General features: G+C 41.4%; 1 protein-coding gene across 5 annotated transcripts in view; it reads right to left on the reverse strand.

Moving 5' to 3' along the window:
• UNC80 (unc-80 homolog, NALCN channel complex subunit) overlaps positions 1-20,577 on the reverse strand; it is a 133,601-nt gene that overhangs the window by 77,726 nt on the left and 35,298 nt on the right. For 2 of the 5 annotated variants that reach the window (XM_074872617.1, XM_074872616.1), the window contains exons 17-23: positions 18,717-18,883; positions 17,925-18,026; positions 16,372-16,586; positions 15,732-15,838; positions 15,146-15,245; positions 10,168-10,340; positions 3,969-4,181 (exon numbers count right to left, since the gene is read on the reverse strand). In XM_074872617.1, the coding sequence (XP_074728718.1) occupies positions 3,969-4,181; positions 10,168-10,340; positions 15,146-15,245; positions 15,732-15,838; positions 16,372-16,586; positions 17,925-18,026; positions 18,717-18,883 (1,077 nt within the window). Of the gene's footprint in view, positions 1-3,968; positions 4,182-10,167; positions 10,341-15,085; positions 15,246-15,731; positions 15,839-16,371; positions 16,587-17,924; positions 18,027-18,716; positions 18,884-20,577 lie in introns of all 5 variants that reach the window. The other 3 variants (XM_074872615.1, XM_074872614.1, XM_074872613.1) reach the window with 2 other exon arrangements.

A 20,577-nucleotide genomic window follows, 5' to 3' on the forward strand; every position in this document is an offset into this window, starting at 1 on the left:
TGTGACAGGCAGGAGGAGATTAGGTGATTATTTTGTATTAATTTCTTCCATTTTTCTTTCTCCCTTGATATATGTGTACCAGATTTTTGCTAAGTCTTTTTGCTGAGAATGTATGTCTTCTGTTTAAGAAACTATCCTGTGACTTAGAAATCCAGTAACAGTTCCTGTCTCTTCCACAAAACTGTTGAATGCTCATGGGAAGGCCTGCTTCCATCTTTAGAGGAGAGAGTCCCTGATGCACTTTCCAAAATGAGCTGACAATATATTTATAAAAGCTGGGAAGGTGCATGGGTAATGGTGTAGAGGAGATCCATGTAAAGAACACAGACAGACAGATTTCCAATGAATACTGTTAGGGCATTGATCATTTATTTGGGGCTGTTTGCCAGCATCATTATCAGCATGTAAATGGCCCTCATGGTGCTGTCAGCAAAGCTACAGATAAGGGTGTGTTAGCAAGAAGAATGCTTTCCTTTTAAGAGACTTCAGAGCTCTTAAGGATTTTCTTGATTTTCTTTGCTGCAGGTAGGTGAAGAGAACACAGACAAGTATGTAAAACTTTATCCTGTGATATCATCACTTTGCTAGGGAGGAAATGTGTTTAATTACAGAGTTTTCATCAGCACTTGCCATTTGGCCATTTTTCATTTTGAGATAGTTTCAGATAAAGATACTGAAGAGGACTTCTGAATCTTTTACAACTCAGAACTGATGGTCATGCCAGGACCATATAATTTTCCTGTCTCAGCTGAAGTGACGCAGAAATACATAAACAGTCACTTATTATGGCTATTCTTCCTTGCTACTAAGCAGTTCCTGTGAAATCTAGCAACAGTGAAGAGGGGTAGCCTCTGCTACACAAAGAGAATAAGGTGGTAATGTTGTGGTTTGCAAGCTGATGCAAATAGTTGCCAATCTCAGCTGTGAGCCTGCACATTGCTAAACAAACTCCACATCTCTCAGGCATTTAAAGGAAGACATGTTCAGCATGCCTCTCCACAAAGCAGTAATTTATCACATATTATTTATGCTGTGTTGTCCACCCTAATATTAAAGCAATCGTACATAAACCCACAGCTTCCTACCTAATGAGCATTGAATTCCTAGCATGTATTATCTGCATGAATTATCCTTGGTTTTCCTAGCAAACAGAGAGCATGCCACACTTTAAAAGAAAATGCCTCTTAACAGAAGAAGTCAAAGGAAGTGGCAGACTAACCTGATCAGAATAGATTTGACATTGTATTATTTCAAAAGACAGCCTAACAAGCGAGATTGCTTGATTTAATAGGTTTATCACTGTTATGGGCTGTCCAAATCCCACCTCATGTGGAAAGGGTTTACCACTGTTATTCTCTGATGTCTGTTAGGGAGGCTGAATTAAAGGAGTTGAGTGGGGAAAAAAGGGTTTGCATTCATTCTTGGTCTCACTAAACTTTGACAATAACACACTATATCATAATTAGTGAGCAATGACAGACAAGCAAGGACCCATAATTAGCACGAATTTCCAGCCTTCTTTACTGCAAGAAAAAAAAAAAAAAAAAAACAAAAAACACCAAAAAACCAGAACAAGGCCTCGGTGCATTCAGAAACTAATATATTCTTTTCTCTTTGTCCAAGAATCTTCCTTCCAGAGCAGCGGCTCTGCTGCCACCACGCAGCAAGGATGGTGTGCTGTAGTGTTGACAAGGATCTGGTGGCATGGAGGCAGAGATGGGCTGGATGACATAGCCCATCTTCTTGGTACTGGAGCTGCTTAGGAGCTCTGTGAGTGCACACTCATTCTGCCCTTCATGCTGACGGTGAAACAGGCAGGTTAACACACAGAAACGGCTGTGTGTTCTACAGCAGGGGCCTCTACTACGGCAACAGAAAGCTGTTTGTCCTCACAGTTCAGCCTATCTGGTTGGAATCTGATCAGGGCCAACAAAAGCAGCCACCTAAGGAGCACAGCTTGCAGGGTCTCAGCCCTACAGGCTTGGCTGGTGGCTGCTGCTTATGCTTGCAGCCAGCTTCATCTGAAACAGCTTCTGGGAGGAAAAGCAGTGCCAAAGGACTAGCCTTGCCCAGCATTCAACATAAAAGACACAAAGAAACTGCACCTCACCAGTGCTAGGTGCAGACCAGTCCTGAGATATGAGTCTGTTTGGGGGCCAGTGATGCTGTGGGTAACTATACTGTCCTAGCCTCCAGTGAGAAGAAACAGAAATATTAATGAGCGGCAGGACACCTTGCAGTAAAAAGAGAAGAAATTTGCACTGTGAAGACTACTCTCCAAATCTTCTCCTGCCTTACAGTAAAGTAAAAGTAAAGCTTTTCCCTTCTGGGATGTTCCTAAGCAGTTAGCAAACACACACTATTCTTAGTATGGAGAACGCATCCAGATAAGTCTTGTGATGCCATTAAAGTAAAGGGGAAGAGAATTATGCTAAGTTGCCTGCCATCCAATTTCCCTGGCTCCTTTCTTGTGACCTTGCATCACGTGGTGGTACTTTAACATTTCAAAAAGAAAACTTTCCTGGATTTTTTCCAGCTAAAGCTATTTCAGTTTCTAAAAATGGCAGCTGAGGGGGAATTTAACTGGCTTCTAATAGTTACTGACTTGCTTGCTCCCATTTTTGTCAGACTCTGAAAAAAAGGAACGTCTAGAAGCACAGAGTCCACAGAGACAGATAGTCCTGACTGTCAGCAACGCATGCAAAACTACAACGACTGTGTAATCCTATGTTCTCCACTTGAAAGGAGTTCTCAAAGGAGTCAGGCTAAAGTGGTGACCTCATGGAATATAGAAGCAAGTACATTCTCACTATGTACTTGTTTAAGGAACTTTGGTATTTATGCTGTTATTAAGATAGTCACCTGTGTTTGAGACATATCAGAGAGTAGGGTGTCCAGGTAGCACTCCCTAAGTTAGCTTCAGAAATGGAAGGAGGTTCTCCCCCTGGGTTGCATTTTACAGTGGGAATATATTGACATGGACAGCACTAGCTCAAGGTTCCCAACAATGTGCTCCACTAAGAAGCATGTGTTGGTTTAACCTAGGAGAATATGGGCCAGTGAGGCTTTTTTGGCCTGACTTGTGTAAGTACCCCAAGACTTCAGAATTTTCAAATTCCCCTGAGCCTTGCATTTTATGGGTTGGTTTTGGGGGTTTTTTTGGATCATGATGCTCACTGTAAAAATCTCCGATTTTGTGAAAAGAGCTGAAAAGCATAAAGCTCACTTCCAGATAAACATATATAACAGACACCACAGAAGTTAAAGGAACTTTTCCAACTATTTTGAGTTGCGTGGAATGATTTGCAATAAATGTCAGACCTTCAGCAGGTATAACCTGGTGGGTTTCCAAAGAAATTGCAAGTGGCACTGACAGGGCCAGACAGGGCAATTGCCTAGTTGATGTATGGTAAGAGATCATCGTCAAATAAAACTTGAAGAAGCCAAGCTCAAAACAAATGAAGACAGTTCTTTAGATGTCATGTAGTAGCCCTCTAGAATATCTTGCCAAAGAAGGGTGAGTGCTAACAGTTTGTATGGGTGCAAAGAGAGGCTCATAAGTATGTCAAAGAGAAATCCATCACTAAATAATACAGTATCATGTCTAGCTCAAGCAGCCCTGGGCTAAAAATATTTGGAAGCTAGAAAAAAGCAAGTAGTATCACACCCCCTGCTCTTACTCTTCCTTAGGCATTCACACATGCCAAGTGCTGGAAACAGGAGAGTGGACCAAATGGATCCTCAGAGGGAACACGGCGGGGGCGGGGGAGGGAAGGGGACACTGTCACGTCCTAGCAAATTCTGTTTCCATTTGGAGAAGAGCTGATCCTTGGCAGGCTGTGAAGTGCAAGTTGGAAGGGAGGCTTATGAGTCCACATTTTACTGGAAACAAAATTCTGCATAGGATCCAATTACCTTTACATTTTGGTATTGTTTTTAATGTAAGCAGAAGAGAAACAAATACTTACATCTCCCCACTGGTAGAAGAGCTTAGCTGCATTCCACTGCAGCTTCTGGTTCCTTTTGTTGCCCACGATAGGAGAACGTCCGCGGGACAGGCCTTTCTTAGTAATGTTCACATGGTGGCCCTTCATCCACTCAGGCCAGTTGCCACGATTACAGCGGTGAACGAAGCGTGCACACTCAAGGAACAGGGCTGCTCTCGCCACTACAGGAGCTTCCTGAAACGTTTGCAAAAAATCACCTTAAATACAAATACATTGGAAAAACTCTCTGAACATTAGAGGATTTTGTGCTTTAATCAATTGCTTTGCAAGCTTGCCATGGAGTCACACAGACTGAGCAATCTCTTCATCAAAATCTGAAACCAGGATCTCTGCGGTGAGCCTCACCTCTTGAGCTAATAAAACCAAGGCTCATGAACACTGAACAGTTATGCTTAGTCGAACCACTAGAGGGACAGAAAGAGCCACTTTATAAACAACCTTGTATCAGTAGCCCTCTGTAATGCTTTCTTTCAGAAATCACGTAGCTGCCAAAAAGCAGACGCGTGCATCTGTCACTGTTACTGGAGGAATGACTCGAGTTTTCTTTTCACCTTCACTAGTAAGGCTGCAAATATTGCAAGAGCAAATGGCAGCACGGCCACATGAATCCTAGCATTTGTCATGGTAAGTTCTGCCTGCATATCTTGGGGGTGGAAGCATGAATGGAGGCTTGCTGAAACTAGGAAGAGTGCTATTCTGCCCTTAAAACAAGGAGATATGGAGAGTGAAATCCATTTCTGGCATAAGTCAACAAAATTTCCTTGGCCTAACTTCAATGGACTCAGCAAGCATCAGACAGTTTAGTACTGAAGCAACATCAGGAAGCTGAGTTTTGAAGTGATTCACTATTTTCCAGAGGAAAATCCTCCTGCCCCCAGCTTGGAAGAGCACTTTTCTTTAATGGGATAAATGATATTGAGTGTATCTTAGTTTGTGTTAAATCACCCAGCAGGATCCATGTTAGACCAATAAAGAATGCTTCTGAAACTCTCAAAATATATTCAAAAATAGACACTATAATTTGTTTCCTAAAGGGTAGCTTAGACTCAGGAAGAAGCTTTCTCCCCAACAGTCTACAACTGCAAAAATAACATCTTTACAGACATGGAAAGTGACTAAAAGCAAATGGTTTTCCTCATTTCCATTTACTTTCCCGCCTCTCTTCCTGCAGTTTTCACTAGCAAAAACACCTGTGCCCAGCAGGTTGTAAAACTAAGAATACAACAATGTTCATAGTTTACGAGCTGGCTTTGAAAGGTTCCCTAACAGAGATTTCACAGAGCACAGACATGTATTCCACACATACAGATGCTGACAGCTTTAATGAGATAATTTAAACAGATCAGCATCTACTTATATGGGGAGGTTCCTCATCTGTGGTCCATAAATAACAGTCAGGTCCTGAGACCGTGGAAGATGGTCTGTGGTACATTATTACATAGTGCCTCCAGTAGTGCTTTAATCAAAAGCTGAAAGCAAGAAATTTTGGATCAATGCTCCAAAGGTTTGGCAATTAATTAAAGAAATTCTGTACTGCAGCTAAACTTACAGCCAGAAATCACTACCAATAGGACTGAAAAAAGTCAAGTCTCTTAGGGGACTGGCAAAATAAAAGAAAAAGATCATGTTTTGTCTACATTAACAAGAAAATATATGTTAATTGTTTCCTGACACAACATCCTGTTGCAGCTTTTTGCTCATATTTTATTCAAATTTTGGAAGAAAATAGAAATAATTTTGCAATCCTCTTGAATAAGAACATTAAAGCTGGACCAATGTTCTGACGAGGAAGGCAGAAGCCTGAAACCAGACACTCATTGACAAGCAGAAACAAAACTAATATCTAGCACCAGGAAAAACCATTACAACTTACTTCTTGCTCACATGCAATATAGAACACAGAATAGGTGAAATTTTATTCTTTTATTCTCACAGAGTAAAACCTTAACCATGGAGACATACATGAAAAGATTAAGCCCCAGCCTTAGTCTCCTCCTGTTTTAGTTTACCACTGGTAAAGTCACAGTTTCTTAGCATATAGGAATCTTGTGAAGATGCGTGTTGTAAACATTATGGAAGCTCTCAACTACTATAACTAAAGGAGGATATGTAGCATGGGGGGTAAAGGGGAGGAGCAGGAGTTCCAAATTAAAAATCACTGAAAAGACTTCTGCATGAAGGAGGACCTTCTGAACATCATGGGACACAAGCTCCCTGTGATTGCTTACCTGAGGCTCAGAGAAACCTGAAGCAGCAGCAAGAGAAAGATGAAGATGTGACAGAATGGACAGGGATGGATTCACACCACAGAGAAACACATCACAAATGGAGAGAAATGAATCAGGCAGGTGATGCATAGCTGAAAAGAACACAAGTTACCATGGTCACTGTCAAAACTTAACACAGCAGCAATACTCTCACAAGCCTGCCCATGCCTGTGAAACTGTTCACAAGTCCACTTTTAACATTAGACCTACTATATCACTTTGCCTTTTGAAAATTGTTTATGAATAAGAATCAACCATTTTCTTTACAAAATTTCAAGTACTCCCATTGGAGGTTTTCAACAGATAACCTGATTGGTGCTAATAACAGCAAAAGCAATGACCTGGATGGGAGGGACCAAATACAGAATGGATTTGGAATTTTACAGCATTACATTACTGTTTGTGTAAAGCTGATTCCACAGAGTTTTATGACTGCAGAGCATTTAGGTCCAGTTTTGGTTTCAAGGACAATGAATTTAATAAGACTAATCAACCAGTGGCAATTTTCTTGTGCCCCTTCTTGTACTCCACAAGGCACTTTGAACAAAAATTCATTTCCACTGATCTCTTCAAGAAAAAAAAAAAAAAGTGCAAAATAGCAACAATCTACTTTTAAGAGTAAATAAACTAAATTCAAGTACTGTCAAAAGATGCTGACTGGATAGCTCTGCTTTGTCTAGCCACAAGATAAGTCTGGCATGAGAAGTAGCTTAGCAGCTATATGAAGACAGGTCATGAGTAAATTATTAACCAATGTCTTGGAGAATTGCCTCAAAAACATTAGTTCAAATCTCTCTGATTATATCTAAAAGTGGTCAAGTACAATCCATGACACAGCTGTTTGTTTCTGTTCCCAGTCATCTATGCTGAGGACCTGTTTGGAGCAATCTCTGATTTTGTTCCAGGTCATATGCCCTCCTATGGACAAATATTTCTGCTATGGAAACAGAGACATGGGAAGAATAGAGCCTGACTAAAATCGTGGGTGACATGGAGTCAGGATACCAGCAAGTATTCTTGCAGCTTCGACACTGCTTCTGCAGTCCCAACATTTAGTAGGTCCTCTCAAACACAACCCTGCCATAAAGCAGTGCCATTATGGCATTTCAACAAGGATAAGAGATTTACATGTTAGAACAGATCAGTGCACACATCTTACTGGAGAATTGTAATGGTGATCGGTGTCACACATTGCTAAACTGGTCAAAGGAAAGCTTGTATTTCCCCACCTGAGTCATTTACACTAGTCTAATTAGGATACTCTAGATAACACCTTTATACAATACTAGACAGCAGTTTATTGGAACTCTCTGCAGACACTCGACCACAGACTGAAATATCATGTTACTTGCCTTTCAACCTCCAAAGTTTTTTAAAAAGGGAAAGAAAATCAATTTTATTATTGCCCAGTCTGGATTTAAGTTGGTGACATAAGGATGAAACTGTCTGCAACATATTATCCATTGTCCTTGAACATCTGCAAAGCCATAAATTCATTGTAGCTTTATAAAATTTGGTCAAGGATGGATGCTGCTTCTAGGAAAACATGTTAACAACATAGTTTCTACACCTAAGGCAACACTCAGCTTAATATATAAATAAATCATTACCTCCATAAGGATGCAGCCTTTGATTCACTGTTCTAATTTCCTTAAATCACTGTGGCAAACCTGTATAAACATCCAGGCTGATCAAAGATCTTGAAGTTGGTGTAAGAATGCAATTTTGAAAATCTGTGTGAAAAAGCATCCTCAAAAACTTTATGGAAGAACGGAAACTGGAGCTGTTTCCCTTTCATTTTTTTTAAAGATTGCCATAGCAACTAGGCTGGATAAAATGACTTAAGAAGCTTTTAATTTGCATCAAACCTCATTCAAAGTATTGCTTCAAAAGCCTGAAACAGAAGTTAAAAACACAGAATGTTTTCTGTGGGTGTGTTCTATTGTGTGGGAATTTTCCATAACAACATACCTTGCCATTAAGCAACAGTGAGATAACGAGCTGTCATCTTTGAAACCTACAGTGCCTGTAACTTCTTAGCTTCCATATACCTCCCATACTTTGCAGACAAAATGCCAGCTGAGTGGCTACTTGTAAGGAGTCTCCGAAGTCTGTAATTAGAACAAGGCTTCTTTCATCTTTAGCTGCAGACCTTCTAGAAATTCTGATACCGAAGCTTTCTGCATCATTCAGCAAAAAGGAAACAGAGTCAAACTATTTTTTAAAAGCCAGCTCTTCAAACAGTTCACTCTGACTGGTAGTTTTCAGCTGACTTCATATATGGGCACAGAGTAAGTTGGTCTGTAGCTTAAGTGTTTGGCAAATGTGAAAAATAATTAAGACATTTACAGGCAATAGGAACTAATTGCCAACCCCCTGTTTTATCAACTGATTTATTAGCACACAGAGTCGTGCATCTCCAGAAGGATCTTAGCGACATACCTGTCAGCAATGAGCTCCTTCCTGCCCATGCACCTTACCTTCCCTGTGCTAGTTTAGCAGTCCCAGTGGGGTGGCAGCCCTGAAGAATGAAGTTGTCTTTGTGCAGCACACCCAGCAGGAGTGACCAGCTCCACAAGCCACCTCCTCAGCTCACTCCAGACCTGACTGGTAGGAAACACTTCTGACTGTGAGAGCATGAGACAGGCTTCCCTATCAGCCACTGCTTCCACAACTTCCAGCCAGAGGGACAACAATCTCTAACAGAAAGAGTGGGAACTAATGAAGAAAACACCTATCTACTGGAAGATGGACAGGGACCAGTCCAAACAGTAGAGCTAGATGTGAACTGATAGCAACAGCGACTTTGGGCCAATATTAATGCAGACTTGATTGAATCGGCAGCCTAAGGATGCAAGGTTAAGAAGAACATATAAAGGAGTGGTGCGCAGAGTGTATCATCCCTACAACTATGGAGCAGGCAAGGCAGCACAGCTCAGGGCACAGCACTAGCAGGATGGGAAAGTCCATGAGCCTGGCATCTCCAGCAGCGAGCAAAAAAACTGAATATGAGCACAAGCGGCATGGCAGCCAAAGAGGCGAGAAGTGGGGAGTGGGAAGACAAAGGGATAGAGAGGATGTGGATGCTCTGAGAGCAGTGGCTTTCAATCTCTTTCAGTTTGCAGACATCCAAACACTTATGGAAGGAAGTAGAAGAGCACTGTGCAGAGAAGGTACTAATAATTGGCTGGCTTTTCATAGCTGTATTTGTCACACTCTGTGCTTGTCACATACGCACCTCACAGAGCCCCACTGGCCCATGAACCACAGGCTGAAGGCCACTGCTTTAGAAACGGAAGGGACTGTTGAAAAAATAGCAGCTGCAAGGAAAAGAAGGAGGGACATACAGAGGAGACACTCAGCGTCAGGAAGGAGGGACTGAATTGTGTCACTTCTGTGATGTGGATCTGCAAATTAGCAATATCTGCATATAAAAGCATGCACACTCTGACATTTGAAGTTTTTTGCACTGGTGACTAATAGTTCAGTGTTGCCTAATGTATTTATAACTCCATCAGAACTCCTGAGTGGAATTACTATGCCTCTCCACATAGTTATCCAGTCTTCAGTCGTTATTCTGTAGATTATTATTGACACTAGAAGCAGAAGCAGAATGGCTGTGAGCAAAAGTTGAAGTCTGACAACAAAAGCTTTGCGCTGGCAATAATCTAGTTATGGGGAGCCATCTGATAAAAAGAGATCCATTTTGTCTGAATACTCATCCAGTCACAGATGTTAAAACTCCACCTAATAACAGCACCGCCAGTTGGCATTGCTGTGATGCTTTACCTGCTTTCTGTGCGGGCATGAACAGCATTAGTGAATGACAACGGACCACCACGTATGCACATGCTCTCACTCAGCAGGTAAAAATACACCAACAAATGACTTACAAGATCTAGGGCCGCTGCCAAAATGGAGGCATCGGGGATAGTGCCTGGTTCACAGCAGTTCAGGAGAAACTGAAAGCGCTTCATGCCTTGGCGGATTGCTCCCAGGTTCACAACGTTCTTGGATTTTCCTCCTTCTTGGTTGGAGGTCAAGTGATCATCAAAGCTATGGCAACCTACAGAGGTAGAGAGTACAGAGGGGATGCAGGGAGGGGTAGGGAAAAGGGAACACGGTCTCTCACCAATAAAAATAGAGGAACAAAAATCCTGATGAGTACAGTCTTGATCTAGATCCCTTCATCACCTTGATGCACTATCTTGAAGATAACAGGGGCATTTTTACAATATTCATGACTTCCATGAAATAGGTGTATAGCAAGTCAGATTCTGGTCTTGGTCATACTGATATCTGCCCAAAACAATTCCATCATACTCAGTGTGGAAGCTTAGGATCTATTCCAACATAGGTGAACCAGGATATGGCCCATCCTCCCCACCTTTTTAACACAAATCATCTTGGTTACTGTCTATTTTTCCCAAATAATCTATCGTGCTTCTCTATTGCCCCTAGATTTACCTTAAAGTGGAGTATGCATAAACCTTATTCATCATGTATCAGTTTAGTAATATATCATCTACTAGGACAGAAAAATCAGCAGCAAATATTGGAAATGTTCTATGTGGAAATTAAATACTGTCCTTTTTTTTAGGCATACATCTTCTGCAATTACCAGAACACCCAAAGTGAGACTGGACTCAACTCCTAGATATCATCAGCATTCCAGCCTCTCTCCCCTGAAGTATCTTGTGCCCTAATAAGATATATTAGCTCCCTAATAAGAGTTCCTTTTGAAAATGAAGCTAGCACCCCACTCCAGGTCTTCTTTCAAGCACGATTTTAAACTCCATGTATAGAGTTCACATGATAAATCAACGAACCCCATTGCCAATTGGAATGAACACTTCTGAATGCAGAAGATCATTACATAGTCAGCACCCAGAGTTGAGAGTGGTAGAAAGACACAGATGAAAAATCAGGAAAGTAGTTTCAAGGCCAAGGTGGCTGGTCAAAATAAGAATAGTCAGCTTCTGGGCTTTTTGTCTTTATCCATTATACCCTTCCTGTTTACATCTGAAAGTACAAAAGTTTACAGAATACTGCAGGATAAAGAACTGAAGAAGAGAACACTGAGTGGAGAATTCAAGATTGGCTTTACACATGGATTTGAAAGACAAGTGGCAAAACATCAGCTCTACAGGACTTTGGGACTTCTTCCTCAGGAAAGAAGAATGGCTGAAACTCAAAGTCCTTTTAAGACTGCACTCCCCAGAATTACTTGGAAAGCACTTATGTACCACAAACAATAGTCACCACAGAAAATGACAATGTAGATCTTCACTTTTCCCCTGAAGACAGAGGTAAATCAAATTTCAAGAGACTTCTTTATGACATCTGTGAATTTTTCTCTCCAGTGAAGCTGTACATAGTTTTCCAGCAAACAGTATGTTCCTATATTGGGAAATACTTCATCAAAATGGAACAAACGAACACGTGAAGTAGAAAGAACAGGTAGAACACTTACATAAATGAGCAGGCACAAATACCCTTTTCTTCTAACTCCTCCTGTCTCCTTACAGCCTGTGGCATGCTATCTGAGCCCTTCTGCTATGGCTGTTGTAACACTAACTCATTTGAGGTACAAACAAATGTTTCCTATTCAGGGTCCTGTTAGGGCTATGCTTGTATGAGATAAAGAACAGAAACTTGACTTTCTGATACAGAAGGGCATGCCTAAGGCATCTCCCTAACCCCCACTGTAAAGATCTAGCAGAGGCTTTGTCCATCTGGGCTCAGGGGTGCTACCTACAGTCTATCACTACAGCCCCTTGCAGTCCTTTGCAGTCCCAGCTTTGTACTTTCTTGAAGCTGTGCAACAGAATCCTTCAGAGGCAGCTGACGACTGTCCCCCACTACGCCCACCCTGGAGTAGCCTTGCTGTAAGCAGGGAAGCCCTCACAATGTTAACACAGCTCAGCCCTGCAAAAATCTCACCCAGCGAGCAGAGACCATTTCCTACCATAGGAAGACACTGGATGCCCAAGCTCCTGCCCTCACAGTTGCTTCCTGTGCGAATGCAAGATCACCCATCGGAGCAAGCACGTGCTGTGGTTCGCCTGTGCTGCTGTGCCTTGAACACCTTGGCAACTTCTATGGTCACTCACAACGTCTTCAGCGAGTGCCCGAAGGAACATTAAGGGTCTCATGTAAACGTACTGTAACTCACTTCTGTATATATGCTTTGTTCTTAGTATCGGTAAAAAGATCATTAAAATAAACATTTTGTTATGCATGAATGTGCATATATTTATGTGTATATATATGTATACATATGCACACATACAGATACACACACACACACACACATACGTATGCTTACATACATATCCAACACAATTTCCAGTGGTCTAGATGATAATCACAATGAAGATTACAATTCATAAATGATGTGACAAATTATTCTACATTTTATTGGGTTTTTTTTTTGCTGTAAAGTTTTCTTTTAAATTTGGTCTACTATGTTAAAAAACCCAAAAACACAAGAGGAAACACCACATGAAAAAAGCGTAAGCAAAGTAATGGCATAGCATCATGAATGACAAGAATGGGGAGGCAGAAATAGGTTCCAAAACCGTGCTATAGGGTCAGACCTTGAGTGATTTAATAGTGTGCTCATCCACCTTCAACAGGCTTTTATTGTCTTCTCCATAAGCACATAAAACCTGCTGATCTCTATGGAAGATACAGAAGCACTGGAAATTTGAAGGCCCTCTGTAACATTACTGTTCTATTGCATTATAAGCCGTCCCACCCTGAAAAGGCCTCACATTGATTTCACTACACATATACAAGTACGTACACACACAGGCATGTACAACTACTCTAATATTTTTGCTAATGGTATGTGGTTTTCATTGCACGCCAGAGATCCTTGTGGACATGGTGATATAACTTCCTTAACTGTCACACTTTGCCTTATAAGTTTTAAATACCCTCCCTCTGCTTCAGTTAGGGATGAGGTAGGCAGCGGCCCAACCCTCCCCATGAACATCACCGGGCAATTTGCTTGTTTCTCATACTAACATGCACTGCTCTCTGTCTTTAACCCATTGCATCACTTTTATTGTGGTATTTCTAATGCAGGCATATGTCAAATCCAAGCATGTGTCATACACATCTCTTCTCTCATTGGCATGTAAAAGATGTTTCAAGTTCTTTTCATTAATTACATAAATTCTGATGTTACTCAAAGAAGGCTGAAATATGGACAACACTTCTAAAGTTCAAAAAGCCAATACTAATGTGTCGTCTGAGTTTTGTACAGACATAAGATGTGCCACATGTAGTGAAGAAGGCTTTTGATGCTTACAGGGCCAAGACTAAATCTGTGCCATTAAATCAAGAATACGGGCACTCTAGGCAAAAGCAAACTCACAGTGGCATAAAATCAGCACTAGCAAGAGGAAGAAAAACCTATTTCCTATAAGAAAATATGAAAGACATCTCACATGAGCACTGTAGAAACAGCTGTGGCAGTTTATAGAGATCTCACTGTCCCTGGTCTGTTCCCAGTAAGAGCTGGGAGAAAACATGGTGGAAGTATTTCACACCTACTTCAGCACAAAGTAGTGGATGAAGAACACAATGCAGTTCCTTCCATTGTGGGAGTATTCACCTTCAGCTACCAAGCTACAACAAGCTGCTGGGCTGATGCATTCTCCTTCTAAAGGAAAAACACTGTTCACCTAGGAGCTAGTTGAAAACCACCACCAGTGTTTCTGCAGTGGTAGAACGATGACTAGTTTACACTGGCAAGATACGCTCATGTGTGCTAGAATCACTTGCCTGAACAATGCCTTACATGCATTACACTGCAGGTCTGTGACAGATGATGGTGAAATACATACAATGCAGTGCCAAAGTGTAATGTCAGAAAATAAAAACCATAATGTCAGAGAATGTAACATACTGTAAAGCTACAGAAATCATGGTCAAAAAGAAAATCTACTTTTTGTGTGTTTTTGGGAGTCAGGTTAGGTTTTCTTGAAAAAACAGTAACAGAACTTCAAGATACAAGGTTGTCTCCCTGACAACAAGGATGAGCTCTGAGCTGGGGACACGAGCATGTGAATGACTGCATGACATTTTAAACCAGAATATATCATGACTTTGTATTATTCATAAAGGCACTTTTCAAACATTGCTGATTTTGAAAATACATTGCAATTAAATATACTTTTGTGGAAAGGAAAAGTAGTGTTGTTACTATTATGTTGTGTGCTAAGAAGAAGGGACAGAATCCCTAACGAATGGTATGCAGACACTAGACATGCAAACACAGAAGAAAAGAGATAATTATAACAAGGTTTGTGCAGGGTTTTCCATTTCTGTGCTGATCTTTGCTAAAACTGCCAAATGGTCACAAATTGGGGAAAAAAAAAAAACAAACAAAACAAAAAACCTGATGGAACACCCATTGTTATATTAGGCAATGAAATATTTACACACCTAATTTTGAACTGAATAAGTGCTTTGATGCAAGCATTAATTTTTCAAGTGTATTGATCAAATTCAATTTGATTTAAAAAGCCCAAATGTTGTATTTGCATAATTTATTTGGGTAGTCTTGATTTTTTTAAAAAATTGACTTTATACTAGAGTTTTTTTCTAAGTCAAAACAAAAGAAAGAAGGAAGGGAAAGAAAACAGTTACAAAGACTAAAAAGTTGGAGAAGGCTAGAATGGATACAAAAACTATGGAGAAAGCAGGAAAAAAGGGAAAGGGGCAAAATACAGAAAGAAAGAGATTTAAAAAAAAATATAAAAAGAAAGAAAAAAGGAGACGAGAACCCTGATTTCTAACCATCTTTTTCTTCTGTGTGATGAAGCTTGGATGGGTGTCTTCGGCAGGTGCGCCATTTACCAAGACGCTTGAAGAAATTCTCCTCTTCATCTCGCCCGTTGTCCAGGCCACCTCCTGGCCCCCCTCCTTCTGACAGCTTCACTGCGCTGGTAAACTTCACCTGTGCAAAGACAGAGGGCTGGGTCAGGCTGCGTGGTACCACTATCTCTTGGTCCTCCTTGCTTAGACATAAAGCATCTACAACAGTGGATCACCATAGCAACACAAGTGGGTCTGCACAGATTTACGTACGCTGAAGCACTTCATCTTTTAAGCTTTCTGCTTAAAGGATTGGTCTTTCGCAAGAGGCTGTAAAGGCACAAAGAAGGAAGGAGAAGTGTGACCAACAATTAAGTGTGTTGACAGCCTGCATTTCTCTCTCGGTGAACCAAGGCAGACTGACAAGGACAGCGTAAGTTTAGCCTAGCCTTCACCGCGAGCCGCAAAAGTCCAGTATCAAATTCCCCTGGTACTCTACTCTGAAGACTTCTGTGACCGAGTCTCATTGGCTGCAAAGTCCATGTTGAGTAGAACGTTTCCTTTGACAGCTAAAACCAGCCAGATTCTGTCTTTCCAAGCTCTCTGCAATACAGCCTGACACATTTACCTTGGAACTCTGCCTGATGAAAGACAGACGGTCGACGGAGCTGATATCTAGCAGATCTTCCACCCCATCAGCCAGGCCAGAGAGGGAGGAGCGCTTCAGCCAGTTCCCTGTTGCAGAATAAGCCACTCAGGACAATTCTGAAAGTGCTTCCAAGCAGAATCTTATTTATTAGCAATTGCAGCATATTTCTCCAGAGTGGCCATGCTAGGGTATGGGAAAATGAGAGGAAAGGGGAAGGCAACCTTTTCATGTTACATGTATTAACTACCATGCAAGGCTGGGTCTTGGGATTTGTAAGGGATATATTCTTTGTCTATCAAATGCTATTTGGAATATTTCTCTTCTTCAGGGAGGAACAATGTCTGTGAGATTAAGGCTCTAGCCTACTACTTTAGAGGCACAGATTCAATATTCTATTTTGCCACAGATTTCCTCTGTTACCTTTGGCAAATTCTTACATTTCCCTTTGCCTCAGTTCCCCATCTGTAAAATGGAAAGAGCAGCGTTTCCAGCTTCCCTCGGGAGAATATACACTATACTTGGACAATAAGGAACTGTATGGCAATATTTCTTAAGACAGATATATCGATCTGTGTTTATCTGCACATGCAATATGTATATAGAACAGGAAGAGACATACATTTACCTATGGGGAGTTTGAGTTTCTTTCGAAGGGAGATTCGTCGGGAGCGGGAGCGGGAGCGCCTGTCTGTGGTGGTCCCAGAGTGAGCAGTGGTGCACTCGGATGTGTCCTGCTCGGACTGACTACTGGTATCACTCGCTGCACTCTGTGACTTGAACATCTTTCGCCAGAAGTCTTTGCGTCCCAGAACAGCCCCTTGGATTTGCTCATCACTGGAAGAAAAGGGATGCAGAGCGTGAACTGCATTTCAGTGAAGTTTGGACGCTCAGGGGAATGAGGCCTCTGTCCTGCAGCCCCCTCCTAACCTCTCTATTCTTTGAGGTTGTTTCATTTTGAATGCTAAACGTACTCTCCTCAGTGGGACATGATCAAGTTTGACAACCTGCCCAATACTGTTCAAGGCACAAAATAACCATCTTTTCTACCCTGAGGAGCTTGTCCACTGAACAGGTCATTCCAACTTTTAGTTCCTACACCTGAAAAATGAATCATCTTCTTTAGGTCAAAATGACCCACATTGATAAGACTACACTTGTGCTTTATATAAGCATGTGTACTGGAGAGCTTTTGGACATCATGATAGCCATTTGTGAACCTGCGAGAGTCACAGTTCTCATTAACATATTGGAATGGGGACAGCAGATTTTTCTATACTCTTGAGATCTCCCATGGCTGTGGCAGGGCTCAGAGCAGAACAGCTTGCTGCAATTCTGCAAAGCACTAAAGGGCTTTGTGTTATCCTTGCAGTCTCAGCAACAGTGAGACTTTGAGGGCTCAGTTAATGCAGGAGAATACATAATACAGAGCTCTGGACCCTTGTGCAAGCAATGTCTTCATACAGCGCGTCTCAAAGCACTTTAACAAGACAGGTGGGTATTGAGAGGCACAGAGAAGTTAAATGACTTGTCCAAAGTTACTTAGGGACCAGTGGCCATTTATAACATTTTCTAAAATTCTTAAGGGTATTGATTAAACTTACTTCAATATTAAATGGCAGAATTCTTTGGACAATAGAGACTTCAAAGGTGCAATGCCTAACAGCAGGTTGATTTGCTCATTAAGAAAACCAGTAGAGCACCTGTGGTAATAATGAAACGGCAACAATCTTCGGAGACTACATGCCCAAGTTAGGTCAGGAATCGGCTCTTTCTTGGAAGGCAGTAAAGGATTAATGACCCTTAGCAACAACTTGGAAGTTGAAAATTAATAGAATCATCCCCCAGAAGTACAAACAAAGCATGGAGGACAGCTGTTGTGACATCTCTGAGGAATTAACACTCTATTCATGGCTAGGGTAGTATGCAATATGGACAAATCTACCGCACTGCCATCTGAAAATCTCTGGTGGTTCCCCATCAAAATCAGGGTGGGTCCATCTGGCAGCATTGAAAATAGGCGTTACCTGGATGGTATCAGCAACTCCCGAACAGACACTCGATGCATTTGTTGTACCATATAAAGAGATAAGTCCTTGCTGTCCTGCCCGTTTGTACTAACCCCAGAAGGAAGTTGCTGGCAGTAACGCACGAAACAATTCAGTATTTACTTACTGTTCTGGAGTTTGCATTGGGCGGCTTGAGATGTAACTACGGCATTCATCAGGGGCAGCTGATGCCTGGCCTTTGTCAATGATGACGCTTCCCACCTCGGATCTATACAGACAATATAAATCATCAGCTGAAGTGAATGGATGGCCCATCTCATGGTCATCACATAGCTACATTACATGGAAACCAGTGCTGCTGAGCCACAAAGCAGCCTTAGAGATGTACCCTTTCTTTAGCAACTTACTGCCTCTATATATATCATTCATGAAAAAAGCATCAGCTCTTAGAAGCAAAGCTAAGGTTTTTACGAGTTTTTCAACTTTCTTAATCCTTCTTCCCAACATTTTAATATGACAAGCCTCAAAGCGCCAGTGAAACTTTCTTTTTGATAAAGCAGCATGTCAGGATTAGATTCCTTCTGGGACTTGTTTTGCATACCAGGGTTTACCTGTCAGATGAACAACACCAAGGATGTGATGCACATTAAAAGCTATGTCCACACAGTGTTTTGGTACTGACACTATGCTTCTTACTTCTCTTAATCTTTCCTTCTCCTAGGGTTCTTAGGCCTCTTATATGAGAGGGTTAACCCTTTGCTGCAAATCTATTACTGTCTCAGTTCATTAAATTTTAAAGGAGACTGCTGTCACAGTACAATTCTGTATATCAGGAGCTGACATAGGCTATCAGGATAAAACACACAAGCCCTTGGACTTTCTACATTTGTGTTCAGTACATGTAGTTTTATAGCCATATGCAAGTCAATCATTTGCCTTCTCCCTTCTAGATACCCACCTTTTGCTACCAGAAGGTTTTGGCTCTTGCTCTGTTTCCTCTGTTTTTTTTCCTGGTATTAACTTTTCAGCGCTGTCTAAGAGGGCACTGAGTGCCACTCTCCGAAATACGTTCCCATGAGCCTCCTTGATAAACTGCACAAGCTGTCGGATATCGCAGTACAAGCCCTGAGTAGCAAGACATAATGAAAATGAAATAATTCAGTCTGCAGTTTGTGAAGAAGCAGTGAGAATCAATAGTTTCTAAGGTATTCAGCAGGCCATTACTTCCTCCAACTGTTGTTTGTTATATTCTCCATGTACAGGGTTTGTGTTTTCTGGCTGGGATCAAAAGCTGGAAACTCCATTTAGTGCACTCAGAAGAAGCAGACAATGAGGAGCATTACTGTTATGGAACATGCTCTGCGACGGGCTACATCAGACGTAGAGGTATCAGAGGCTAAAGCAGCTGCAAGATGAGAGAGCTGCAAAGATGACTTCAAGCCTATTTTATACCATTCATCCAGCCCATAATCCTAAAAGGCATAAAAAAGCTAAAGGGGGGGAGGAAAGTAGAGTGCAAAAAATTGCATGTTTTGTTTCAAAACCAGTGGGTGTCTTGGGAATTTTCTTAATTATTTTAGAGCTTTACATCATGGGAAGAGAGAGGAATGACTCACTCATTTCCCAACCTACTCCTACACTCAAGGCTCTTTTTAGTTCTGAACATTCATACACATCTGTGATGTGACAAATCACCTCTATATCTGAGAAGGGCAAGGGGATGGAGTGAACAGTTTTACAGGACCTGATTTTTGATCTGTGAACTATCCTGAAAGATCTTGGATTATTCTGAAACTTTCAAGCTAGGAACTGCACAGCCAGCTTTCAACAAAAAAACCACAAACAAACAAATAATAGGATCTATATACTGATTAGGGCTCTTTTTTGTAAGATATTGAACACAAGATTGACTTTAATGAGTGACACAACAACAGAAAATCTTCATATATACTCTGCATACTGTGTTCTCCATACAGCCACAATTAATGGTGCTATGCTTAAAGATAAGTTTCACCTTACACACTTGCTAAATGCTCATGTTTTTCTGCATCCCACCACCTAATCTCTGCTGAGAAACATTCCAAAAGAGGAATATCCATAAGAACAAGAGGACTTGGACATAGGCAGACTACTCTGCTGGTTTAAGATGTTACTGTGTTTTCCTTCTTGCTCTCCCTTTCCCTCACAGAGGATTACTGTCCCTTTAGCTGGACTTCAGTGCCTCTACAGCTCTGCCGTAAGGATGGAGCACAAGAGTGCTTCTTGGTTGCTTCCATGAAAAATCCTGATTTCTGATAACAAAGGAGGTGGTTTGACAGCAGCTGCTAGATTCTGCACCAGTTTGGAAGAGAGCTCATGTTATCCATTCTACTGACTGCTCTGAGGAGACAGCACATAAGCAGCAACTAGCAGCCCCTTACTTTCCCCCAGGTGTTTGGTAAATTGAATGTTTGTCTAAACCTTGGGAAGACCTACCAAACTGCTGTTCAGTAACTCACATACTCTGTCACGGGTGGGCCACATCCTTAACCAAGTAAACTGGTTTTAACTTTGCTGAAAGTTGATTCATGCTGGCTGTGGTCTTGTTCATTAATCCCTTGCTCCAGACTATGCTACTAATCCATTTGGAAAAAAAAAAAAAAACCAAAAAAAACCCAAACAAACCACAGAAGCTGCTTGAACAGAGAGGAAAATGTAATTCAGTTTGCACAACTTTTATCCTGGCTAAGTCCCCAGGTCCCAAGGCAGGCATGCAAGGAAGGCATCACATTTATATCACGTTTCAACTGTGACTGCATAGCTTGCTATGCTCAAGCGAT

The sequence above is a fragment of the Strix uralensis genome, chromosome 6, assembly GCF_047716275.1.
Source record: "Strix uralensis isolate ZFMK-TIS-50842 chromosome 6, bStrUra1, whole genome shotgun sequence".
NCBI classification, from domain to species: domain Eukaryota; kingdom Metazoa; phylum Chordata; class Aves; order Strigiformes; family Strigidae; genus Strix; species Strix uralensis.